The sequence below is a fragment of the Coregonus clupeaformis genome, chromosome 34, assembly GCF_020615455.1.
Source record: "Coregonus clupeaformis isolate EN_2021a chromosome 34, ASM2061545v1, whole genome shotgun sequence".
In the NCBI taxonomy this organism is placed as follows: Eukaryota; Metazoa; Chordata; class Actinopteri; order Salmoniformes; family Salmonidae; genus Coregonus; species Coregonus clupeaformis.
In genome coordinates, this window is record NC_059225.1 from 42,172,252 (window position 1) to 42,185,207 (window position 12,956).

The following is a 12,956-nucleotide window of genomic DNA, read 5'->3' on the forward strand; positions in this document are numbered from 1 at the left end:
AAGTTTGATCCTGGATATATTATCTTCCTGCATGTTATAGCCTACGACCTTATGTATTATATTCCCAAACTAGGCTAAGTAGACTATTCAAACGTGGGACATGTGTAAGCACCAGTTAATGCGGAAAGGTCCCCATGCTCAATGGGGTGAGGTCAGAGAGCGCGTGCAGACTTAATACATGCAGACTGTAGTTGCTTTTGAGACACACAAGATGAGCTAGATATAATCGAGTATACACTATGGCTACTTTTCTAAAATAAACACGTGCATTTCCCATTTACAAATATCATGGGTCATCATGCAGGCTAGGAAAAGCTCAATCAGTCGCCAGATTGAGTGACAAAATGCATCAATCATTCTATCATTTTTATTGACTCGTTTACTACCACCTCCCTTTAATAGCCATTCGATTAAACCACAATATCACACTTTAAGTGTCAGTTAACGTGGTCGATTTGGCACAGTTGTCTATTGCTTATTACTCCATTTGTATCGCCTATTGGGTGAGGAATGTAGCCTATTTGTAATCGTGGAAATGTTCAACTTTTTCTGAATGAATGATACTGTAATGAATACTCAGGGAGAAAAAGGTGTAGATTCACGCGCAGAGCGCGGCAGGTGTTTATTACGCCGTCGCAGAAGGCAGGAATCGTGGTCACAGGCAGGCAATGGTCATACACAGGTAGGCAAACAGGTAGCTGAAACAAAACTAGGACTGAAGGCTATAACTGGTTCTCACAAACGAGCTAGGAAAAGGCTTAGTAGAGTCAAAACGAACAATACCTCACAATGCACAAACAGAATGAACTGAACTAAATAAGCAGCTGATGAGACCAGGTGAGTAACTAACACCGGTGAAATGAATGAACAAAAATGAAAGACAGGGCTACGTTCAAGAACACAAAGAAACAGGGCTCCGTTCAAGAACACAAGGTGAACTGAGAAAATAAATACAGAACCTACGGCTTTTGTCCACATATCCTGTGTGTGTGTGTGTGTGTGTGCGCGCGCGTGTATACACCCACATGTGCTTAATATAGGCTATGCGCGTGGTGATATGCAGGTGGGTGAATGACCCCAGCACTCTGGCCACCATTTGAAATATTGTAATGCTCGCTGCCCTTACCTGCCGGTTAGCAATTTCAGAAATAAACCATAAGTACTTTAGGCAATCCTGTCAATCCAGAGAGGACCATGACAGAGCTGTCCTGTAATCTTTCGATAATCCAGGGTCTGCAACTGAATTGCCCATCGTTTAACCCGGTTTGAGACAATGCATGCGATGCGAAATTACTTTAACTCACGAATTATTGTGATTTTATTATCTGTGCGAGGGAGTTGACACGATTTCCGGGGCAGAACAAACAGATATTTGATAGACTTCCCACTTGTTCTCTCGTCTGGATTATAAACTCGCCTACTGTAGCTGTTACACGCTACAATCTACCGTGGCTCATTCGATCTAGTCACGGTGCTCTCATGCCCTCTTCTTATTCACTCAAACCTGCTCTTCTCTCTCTGACTATTTCCAGGTTATGAGGGATCGAAGCTAAAGATGGAGCTTTTCTGGATTTTGTTATTTTCTATCACCCACCCATACACACGAGGGCAAGGAGTTTACGGTAAGAGACACGAAAGTGTGTGGGTGTGTGTGTGTTTGTGTGTCCATTCAGTGTAATATGATGATAATAAGCGGCGCAACTATTGAGTTATTGCACAGTGGACACAGTCCGGTTTGGTTACTTTTTTCCCCATTCATCATATGATCTTAATTGTCTTGTCCCAGTAGCCTACATTTTCTTTATCGGTGTCATTAACTAGTTAGACTATAATATTATTAAAATTAACAATTATAATAATAATAGCCCTAATGCATTTCCACCACTGTCTTGCTTGGCATATGCAAATGGCCTGACATAAAAATCAATTTCACATGACATTTCCATTGTAATGAGAAATAGTAGGAGGCATACTAAGTCCTCGGTAATGTTTATTAAGTCAGCAGGAAGAGCATGGCCTCGGGCTGATTCCTAGTAGGCTATTGCATAATTAACCTATTGAAACCTACATAGTTATCATCGAACATACTACGGGAGCGGCCCTGCACTGTCATATCGAGTAAACTGCAGATTAAAAAGGCACACGCTACCTAAATAGGCTCATTAATAAGAGTGAGGTCTGAAAACTCTTAATTGGAGGGTGGCCTTTGTTTTTTAATACCACTCGCCGGTTGGATGTGTTGGCCGGAATTTAATACGACAGCGCCCAACATCATCACCACATAGTCTTTACTGGCCGTGACACACCAAGCCTATAGGCTATATCAAGAAATTGGAATGAAATAAATTATGAACGTCGTATTTAAATGCTACAGGAGCTTATGATGTGAGATATTCTGCTCCAGAGCAGCACATTCGCCCAACGCACAGATGCGACTGTTGAATAACTTAGACATTTAGCTGTGTTGTGTGTGAGCAATGAGGACATAACTAGGATTTCAAAGGAACAGTTGAGAGGTATATTTTTGTTTAGTTGTCATTTATTCCACAATGCAAAAAAGTTTGGGTAAAAAAAGAAGATTTTCCTAGTGTGGAGTGGCTGCGCATGAGACTGTTGCTGTCCACTGCCCCGTGGTGCTGAACTTCCCTATTCCGATTCCGTTGCGCACATATACCTTAGACCTTATAGGGGCATCGGCACTATGCACATTACATACAAATTATATTTAAACCAAGGAAAGTAGCTTCAATATGTAAAGCTCTCTGATCACACTTTTACCCTTTCCAGCTCTCCAAACCGGGGCACAACACACTCTAAATGTTAAATGTCTAGCGCAGGCTTGCTAATTCATTCTAAAAATATATATTTGTAAATATCTTCACTAGCCTTACTTTGAGAAACTACCTGTCCATGGCGATGTGTTTGTCTACTTCCCGTGAAAGCCTATATGTATGACATGTTTAGGTTTTGCATTGCTCAGGTTATGCATTGTTCTGTTGTCTGATGTAGCCTATAGTATTCGCTCAGTTGTCGCATGGGCGCTGTACAGTGCTTATTGGCAACGTGGTTGCACTCAAACTAATAAGTATGACCTCAAACTAGTTATAACTTGCGTTGCGGATCCGACTGGGTTTGGTGAGCTCATCCTGGATAGATCGTTTTGAATTCCCATTTTTTTGTGGCCAATGTGAATGAATGCATATTGTGCGCAATACAAATTACCTCTTAACGAACTAGGCCCATAACAAATGTATCTTGCCCAAACCCACAAGTTTACAAGCGACGAGAGAGAGTCAAAAGTCAGTATTATTCTATTGCATTCGTGGTCATGATGATGATTCTTAGGTTTAGGCTACGAGGAGGAAGGACCTTAGCCTTAATAATTCACTGTGCAATCAACAAACGCTACGAGTCTGGTCTCCTGCTGCTTCAGTTAAATATGTTACACAGGTGCGATGTTACACAGGTGCGAGACGGATAACTATGCAAGAACAGTAGGAAACGTCGGGAAATCTGCCATGAGCTTGGCACACGACTGTGTAGTGAGGAGCTTTAAAATGGCTTTTCGTCTATTTAGAATGTTCTCACTTCCTATGGAGACACATTCAACTCGCTGTCCACTGGGAGCCGAATGCCACAAGAACGCCTGATTTGATGCTACTGCTCCGAAAGCCCTCGTATGCCTATCATGTTCGTTAGCCCTGCCATGAAGTAAATAAGTAAACCCTTTCAGAGCCAGAGCAGCGCATATGGTTAGCATATCTCCTGTTTATGTTGCCTGAGGCAGCTTGATGTACAAGTAAAAATAAACAAAAAACATCGTAGGCCTACATTTCCTGCCTGGACAAGACGCTAGTGGAGGTAGGCTTTTCTTTAGATACTGTAGCGGCTGACGCTACTGTTGCTATCACAACTCGGGCTCCCTTGAACCCTCATTGCTTTACTGTTCATCGAGTGTGCTGCTTTGCATTTTCAATATTGTTGTCTAAAGCTTCTAACACTTTTCAATCAAGAGGGGTGTTAACATGAGAGAGACAGAGAGAAATAGAGAGAGAGATACTCTATTGAGGGATAGCTATACAATCGAGGGATCAGCTATGCATTTCTACACCTAGGCCTAATGGTTAAATTAAGATTTGGGCAGGGTCAGGCTGACCCTATATCTGTGCCTGAAAAGGAAAACTTATACTCAAAGGGTGGAAGGGGCATGGACACTCTTTCCTCACCACTGATGGGGTAATTTAAAATATGATTGGATTGTCATGAAGGGTCACTAGTTACACTAAGTAATGTTAATAATTTCTTTGCAACCAAACATAAATTGTGCCATTGATTTCCATGTCAATGCGCAGGTTGGAGTTCACCCTCTCTCACTCATGGAAGGCTATGCGGTGTAGTTGTTGATACAGACACGTATATACTTCATCTACTACTGTATTCATGAATTGAACTAATGGCATCTCTTACTTCGTTAAGGCCTGAGGCCTAGAAGACCAGAGGGATAGCGCCCGTGACCACCGGGATCTCCCGTAACTTTAACTCTTCTTCTTCCTCATCCTCCACACCTTTTTGTTTGTTTCTCTCTTTTATGTCTCTCACCGCCTCATGCGTTTATTTTGGATGTTGAATATTGCCCTTTTTTAATAAGCATTCATAATTTATCCATGGCTGTGAGGCAGGGGAGCGCAAAGGAAGGAGGGAGAAGGAGGGCAGGAGAGAGAGAGAGAGGAAGAGAGGGGGAGCGCAGCTAGTGATTACAATCTTCTCACTTTTCTGCCATCTCTTTTTCTCTCTCACACACATTCATTTGTACACACACACACACACACACACACACACACACACACACACACACACACACACACACACACACACACACACACACACACACACACACACACACACACACACACACACCCACACACACATTCTCTCACTTCCTCTCTCTCTCCCTCTCTCTCTCTCTATTGGTTAACACATTCATGCAGTATTTAAGCGTCAGACTGTAAATAATAAAGCAAGGTGACACAATGAATGGACATAAGCCTCTGACCTGCTTACTTTCGATGACCAAACCATGCTCAGTTAACTTTGTAATTAAAATGCAAAGCCCATAGGCTGTGTCCTGTGGTCTAGCAGTGTCCTGTGGTCTAGCAGTGACCCTCCTGGCTGTAGTTACACATACTCCTCTTCCCACTAGAGACCGGGGTTCAATCCCCACTCCAACCCTTTGTACTGTTTCTCCAACCTGACTGTCTCCCCCTCTATGAATTAATTACTGTCTAAAATAAAGTGAACAACAACACTTTATAATGAAACACATTCCATAATTGTTGAGAGATGACTATATTGTCACATTCACTTTTATGAGAAGGAAGATTTTTGAATGTAATGATGTCAAATATTTTCTCCAAGGCCCTACTGGGAGTTTGAATCGTATCAGGAATGTAAATGGATTGTCAAATGAATGGCCACACATTACTGTACATGCACACACACACTCACACACACACAGTAAAATAGGCACCTCTGAACCTTTCTTCTGAACCTATGTGTATTGTAAAGTCTTTCTTTGCAGTCTGGATATTTTTAAAACTGACTTTACTCTGATTCGCACTCATAGATTTTCACACTGACAATGACAATCTTCTTGATTTTCTGCTCTCTCGCTCGCTCGCACGCATGCACGCACACACACCTACACACTCTCTCCCCCCTCACATACATAATCCGTATTCTTAAAAACTCTCTCCTCCACTCTCGCCCCTCACCAGTCAATGTCGACCATTGTTGACTGACCTTTCCCTCTTTATTATTATTTAATTAAAGTCCTTGAGAGTTAATTAGTGAAGTGACCTGCCATACAAAAAAAAGAAGAAAAAAAAGAAGAAAATAAAACGAGAACTGGATGCCGTATGGTGAAAATCGCAGACCTGGGTTCAAACACTACTCAAAATTATTTAGAATACTTCAGCTAGGCTTAATTGTGCTTGCCTGTGTAACCAGTGTGAAATGGCTAGCTAGTTTGCGGAGCGCTCTAGTAGTGTTTCAATCGATGACGTCACTCGCTCTGAGACCTTGAAGAAGTTGTTTCCCTTGCTCTGCAAGGGCCGCGGCTTTTGTGGAGCGATGGGTAACGGTGCTTCGAGGGTGACTGTTGTCGATGTGTGCAGAGGGTCCCTAGTTCAAGCCCAAGTTGCGGCGAGGAGAGGGACGGAAGCAAAACTGTTACACCTGGCACAATTGGAAACAAATAGAAGAGTTGCAAAATGTTAAAACCCTGCCTATCTGTCACTCCGCTCCAGGCAGACTAAAGCAAAATATTTCCAGTAGTAGTTGAACCCAGGTCTGGAAAAATTTGCCACCTCCATTAACCTCTTAAGGATCGGACCCTTCTTTTCAATTTTCGCCTAAAGTGACATACCCAAATCTAACTGCCTGAAGCTCAGAACCTGAAGAAAGGATATTAATATTATTGATACCATTTGAAAGGAAACACTTTCAAATTAATGTAGGAGAATATAACACCTCAGATCTGGTAAAAGATAATACAAAAAAAACCATGCATTTTCTATTTATATTTTTTCATTATCTTTGAAATGCAAGAGAAAGGCCACAATATAATATTGCAGTTTAGGCGCAATTTAGATTCTCGCCACTAGATGGCAGCAGTGTGTGTGAAAAGTTTCAGATTGATCCAGTGAAGCGTTGCAATACTGGACTATTTCGTATCAAGTCTGCCCAAATGTGCCGAATTGGTCAATTGATGCATTTTCAAGTACATAACTATAGAGAACATACCAACATGATATCGTAATACAGAATATAAGTTTACACACTCCCAGGAATGTCATACATGATGGATCATTAGCTAATACCCTAACTTTCACACATCTAGATGGCCGGGCGTGGTGGGTGTGGAGCCAGAGGCAGCAAGTGTTCAAACTGTAGAACCCAGTTCCTACATTTGAATATAACAAATTATTCAATTACTCAATATGGCAGTATAAACTGTATTTAGTCCCCAAGCCCCATACAATGTCAGTCAGGAGCCATTTTCAGGCAGAATAGGGCCACAATTTATTTCTTTTTAGCTGGGAAAGAGTAGAGGAGAGTGGAGGAGAGAGAAGATGTTGTCTGGGGCCTTGGAAGGTTGAGAGCTGAGCTATTCTTTCTCAATCTATTTCCTCTATCTCCACTCAATCGCTATGTTTCTCCACTATCGTCTCTGGTCTATCTTCTCTCATTCTCCATCACCTCTGTTTTTCTCTGATTCTCCATCACCTTTCTTTTTCTCTCATTCTCCATCTCCTCTCTTTTTCTCTCTATCGTTTTTCATCTATCTCCTTTCTCTCTCCCTCTCGCTCCTTTCATACTATCTCAGTCCCTCTCACTTTGTAATATCCTCCTATAGGCAGAATGAAGTGGAAAAGCACTATAGATGGAGAATTGATCTCACCCCTGAGATAGAGAAGAGAGAGAGAGACACAGAGATTCTCTCTGTGTGTGTGTGTGTGTGTGTGTGTGTGTGTGTCTCCTGCTCTTTCTCTGTGTGTGTGTGTGTGTGTCTGCCCTCCCCTCCTTCTCCAGTTCCATCTAGTTAGTGCCGCTCTTTTGTTGTTGTCGGGGTGGGAGGCTGGATAACAGCTCGGTGTTATTGGGCCTTCCTCTCCATTTGTGGCTCCCAGCAGGTTGCCTTCTCTCCTGCCCTCTCCTCTCTCTTACACGTGTGCACGCATACACAAACACACAAGCATGCATGCACAGGCATGCACGCACACACACACACACACACACACACACACACACACACACACACACACACATACAGACAGGCATGCGCAGACATACAAAGACATACTTTGCTTACTTTACACAGGAACACACACAAATCCTTGAGAGAGAATTTTAGTTTTCCACTATCAATCACTATCTTCCTCTCCTCTCCCCAAGTCCTTGTTATTTATTTACGTATTTTGTATTTATTAATTATTTATTTTAATATTTAAAATCATACATTCCACACTTGAAGTGAAGCCGCCCCAATCAAATTCCCAAGTCCCCCTGGCAGCCCCCTCTTCCCCTCCCCTCCTCTCCTCCACCGATTTTATGATTTTTCAGCCATACTTGAATCTGAGACCAGAAACAGGCAACCTGGGGGCAATACCAGAATAGATGGTCTAATGATTACGTCTCTTCGCAGCAAAATCTGCAGAGCTGAGATGGTTGTATGTGTCAGTGTAGCTGTAGGTGGTGGAATCAGGCGCAGGACGCACAAAGTAAGTCCAAAAGACTTTAGTTGTTTGCAAACAAAACACAGCACGAAAACAAATGCCCTGAGGCGAGAAACTCCGCACGCAGGCGAAATAAAGCGGGCGCACAAAATACGCGCGACAAAATACTCCAATACACAGAAATGGAGAGCAGCTCAACCGAGCAAACTGTATATACAATAGCTAAACGCACGACAGTGAAAAACAATCACACACAACACTAGACAAACACAACGAGAACTTATAGGACACTAATTACACTAAACGATAACAGGTGTAACAACAATCAGACAAAAGCAAACGAACATAGAAACATGCAACGGTGGCAGCTAGTATTCGGAGACGACGAACGCCGAAGCCTGCCCGAGCAAGGAAGAGAGGCAGCCTCGGCCGAAACCGTGACAGTACCCCCCCCTTGACGCGCGGCTCCAGACGTGCGCCGACTCCGGCCTCGGGGACGACCAGGAGGACGCGGAGCAGGGTGCGTCGGGTGCCCACGATGGAATTCCGTCAGGAGAGACGGGTCCAAAATGTCTCTCCTCGGCACCCAGCACCGTTCCTCCGGGCCGTACCCCTCCCACTCCACTAGATATTGGAGACCCCCATCCGACATCTCGAATCCAAGATGGACCGCACGGAGTACGCCGGTGCCCCCTCGATGTCCAATGGGGGCGGAGGAGTCTCCCTGATTTCACTTTCTTGGAGTGGGCCAGCTACCACCGGCCTGAGAAGAGACACATGGAACGAGGGGTTAATACTCTTATACTCAACAGGTAGTTGTAATTTGTAACACACCTCGTTCAACCTTCTCAGGACTTTAAATGGCCCTACAAACCGCCGACCCAGTTTCCGACAGGGCAGGCGGAGGGGCAGGTTTCTGGTAGAGAGCCAGACTCGATCACCAGGTGCGTACACCGGTCCCTCACTGCGGTGGAGATCGGCGCTCGCCTTATGACGTCGGAGGGCCCGCTGCAGGTGGACGTGTGCAGCGTTCCATGTCTCCTCCGAGCGCCGCGCCCACTCATCCACCGCAGGAGCCTCGATCTGGCTCTGCTGCCAAGGTGCCAGAACCGGCTGGTAACCTAACACACATTGGAAAGGGGTTAGGTTAGTGGAGGAATGGCGTAGGGAATTCTGGGCCATCTCGGCCCAGGGAACGTACCTTGCCCACTCCTCTGGCCGGTCCTGGCAGTATGTTCTAAGAAACCTACCCACATCCTGGTTCACGCGTTCCACCTGCCCATTACTCTCCGGGTGGTAACCCGAGGTGAGGATCACCGAGACCCCCAACCGCTCCATAAAAGCTCTCCAGACTCTGGAGGTAAATTGGGGACCTCGATCAGACACAATATCCTCGGGTACCCCGTAGTGCCGGAACACATGGGTGAATAGTGCTTCGGCGGTTTGCAGGGCAGTAGGAAGGCCCGGCATAGGGAGCAAACGACAGGCCTTAGAAAACCGGTCCACAACGACAAGTATAGTGGTATTCCCCTGTGAAGGAGGAAGGTCAGTGAGGAAATCCACCGAGAGGTGAGACCATGGTCGTTGTGGAACGGGCAGGGGTAGTAACTTACCCCTAGGCAGATGTCTAGGCGCCTTACACTGGGCGCACACCGAGCAGGAGGAAACATAAACCCTCACATCCCTCGCCAACGTGGGCCACCAGTACTTGGTACTAAGACAGTGCACTGTCCGGCAGATACCAGGGTGTCCAGAGGAGGGTGACGTGTGAGCCCAATAGATCAATTGATCCCGAACCTCGAGCGGAACGTACTTCCGACCCTCCGGGCATTGAGGTGGACTAGGGTCGGTGCGTAACGCCCGCTCGAGTTCAGCATCGACCTCCCACACTACCGGTGCCACCAGACAAGACTCCGGCAGTATGGGAGTGGGCTCCACGGACCTCTCCTCCGTGTCATACCGCCGAGACAGTGCGTCTGCCTTACCGTTCTGTGACCCAGGGATGTACGTGATCTTAAATGTGAACCGGGTCAAAAACATATTCCACCTCGCCTGGCGAGGGTTCAGCCTCCTCGCTGCCCGGATGTACTCCAGGTTATGGTGGTCCGTCAAAATGAGGAAAGGGTGTTGAGCCCCCTCAAGCCAGTGCCTCTACACCTTTAGGGCCTGTACCACGGCTAACAGCTCCCTGTCCCCCACGTCATAGTTTCGCTCCGCCGGACTGAGCTTCTTGGAATAAAAAGCACAGGGGCGGAGTTTAGGTGGCGCGCCGGACCGTTGCGACAGCACGGCTCCTATACCGGCCTCTGACGCGTCCACCTCTACCTGAAATGGCAAAGAGGGATCCGGATGCGCCAGCACCGGAGCCGAGGTAAACAGGTCCTTCAGCCTCCCAAACGCCCTGTCCGCCTCGGCTGACCACTGCAGACGCACCGGACCCCCCCTTCAAAAGAGACGTTATGGGAGCTGCCACCTGTCCAAAACCCCGGATAAACCTCCGGTAATAATTCGCAAACCCCAAAAACTGCTGCACCTCCTTCACAGTAGTTGGTGTTTGCCAATTACGCACGGCTGACACCCGGTCTACCTCCATCTTCACCCCTGACGCAGACAACTGATAACCCAAAAAGGAGACCGACTCCTGGAAGAACAGACACTTCTCTGCCTTGACATACAGGTCGTGCTCCAACAGTCTCCGCAACACTCGGCGCACCAGGGCCACATGCTCGACTCGGGTAGGCGAGTACACGAGAATGTCATCGATGTACACGACCACCCCCTGCCCCTGCATGTCCCTGAAGATCTCATCCACGAATGATTGGAAAACTGAAGGAGCGTTCATCAACCCGTATGGCATGACAAGATACTCGTAATGGCCCGAGGTGGTACTAAAGGCTGTCTTCCATTCATCGCCCCCCCTAATGCGCACCAAGTTGTACGCGCTCCTGAGATCTAATTTTGTGAAGAAACGCGCCCCGTGCAATGACTCCGTCATGGTCGCAATCAGCGGGAGTGGATAACTGTACTTCACCGTGATCTGATTGAGACCACGGTAATCAATGCACGGGCGTAATCCTCCATCCTTTTTCTTCACAAAAAAGAAACTCGAGGACGCAGGGGAAGTGGAGGGCCGTATGTATCCTTGTCTCAGAGATTCGTCTATGTACGTCTCTATAGCTCTCTTCTCCAGAGGATACACATGGCTCCGTGGGAGCGCAGCTCCTGCCTGGAGGTCTATCGCACAATCTCCCTGCCTATGGGGAGGCAACCGCGTCGCCCTCGACTTACTGAACACAATAGCCAAATCCCCATACTCAGGGGGAACGTGCAATGCGGGCACCTGGTTTGGACTCTCCACCGAGGTAGTCCCTACGGAAACGCCTAAACATCGACCCACACACTGGGCAGACCACTCCATCAGAGCCCTCTCCTGCCACGAAATAGATGGGTTATGGGTACTCAACCAGGGCATGCCCAGCACCACCGGATACGCAGGCGAGTCGATCAGAAATAGCTGGATCATCTCCTGATGACCCCCCTGCGCACACATCCTAAGTGGCACAGTGACCTCCCTGATCAAGCCCGCACCCAACGGACGGCTATCTAGGGCATGAACGGGGAAGGGAACGTCAACAGGGAGAAGGGGAATCCCTAAGGCTAAACAAAACTTCTTATCAACAAAATTCCCAGCCGCGCCTGAATCTACCAGCGCCTTATGCTGGGAATGAGGTGCTACCTGTGGAAAACGCACAGATATACAGAAATGTGCAACAGAGAGCTCTGGGTGAGTGGGGCGCCTACTCACCTGGAAGGACTCCCCCAGTGCGGGACCTGTCGTCCTCTCCCCGAGGAGGCCATCCCCGCACCTAGCCGCGGTGTGTCCTCCCCGACCACAGTTGGTGCAGGAGATGGACCCCCTCGTAAGCCGACCCCTCCTCTCTCTAGCGCCAGCGCCCCCGGGTCCATGGGGCACGGCTCCGGAGGCGCTGGAGGGTGAAATGGACGGACCCCCCTCGGGACGTCCGCGGGTAGCTAGCAGGGTATCCAGCCTGATGGACATGTCGACCAACTGGTCGAACGAGAGGCTGGTGTCCCTACAGGCCAGCTCCCTACGGACGTCCTCGCGTAGACTACATCGGTAGTGATCGATGAGAGCCCGCTCATTCCACCCTGCATCCGCCGCTAGGGTACGGAACTCCAAGGCGAACTCCTGGGCACTCCTCTTCCCCTGCCTGAGTCAGACCAGACGCTCCCCCGCCGCTTTCCCCTCCGGGGGATGGTCAAACACCGCCCTGAAGCGGCGGGAGAACTCGTCGTAGGTGATGGTGTTAGCGTCGATTCTCCTCCACTCTGCGTTGGCCCATTCCAACGCCTTCCCGGAAAGGCAGGAGATCAGGGCGGACACGCTCTCGTGTCCCGAGGGCGCCGGGTGCACGGTGGCCAGGTAAAGCTCCACCTGGAGAAGGAATCCCTGACACCCGGCCGCGGTCCCATCGTAGGCCCTCTGGAGCGAGAGTCGAACTCCTCTGGGTTCCGGAGCGGGAATGGGCTGACTTGCCGATGGTGCGGGCAGGGAGGATGGCGGTGGAGGAGTCCCTCGGGTCTCCCAGCCTCGGATGGTGGTGATCACCTCCTGCAGTGCGGACCCCATCCGCAGGATCTGGTCATTCTGTTCGCGGACCCTGTCCTCCAATGTCGCCTGTGCTGCTGCGGCTCCTGCTG

The 12,956-nt window shown here is 47.9% G+C and overlaps 1 protein-coding gene across 1 annotated transcript in view; it reads left to right on the forward strand.

Moving 5' to 3' along the window:
* LOC123482484 (MAM domain-containing glycosylphosphatidylinositol anchor protein 1-like) overlaps nucleotides 1–12,956 on the forward strand; it is a 231,741-nt gene that overhangs the window by 726 nt on the left and 218,059 nt on the right. The window contains exon 2 of the mRNA XM_045210359.1: nucleotides 1,533–1,622. Within this exon, the coding sequence (XP_045066294.1) occupies nucleotides 1,556–1,622 (67 nt within the window). The 5' untranslated portion in view covers nucleotides 1,533–1,555. The remainder of the gene's footprint in view (nucleotides 1–1,532; nucleotides 1,623–12,956) is intronic.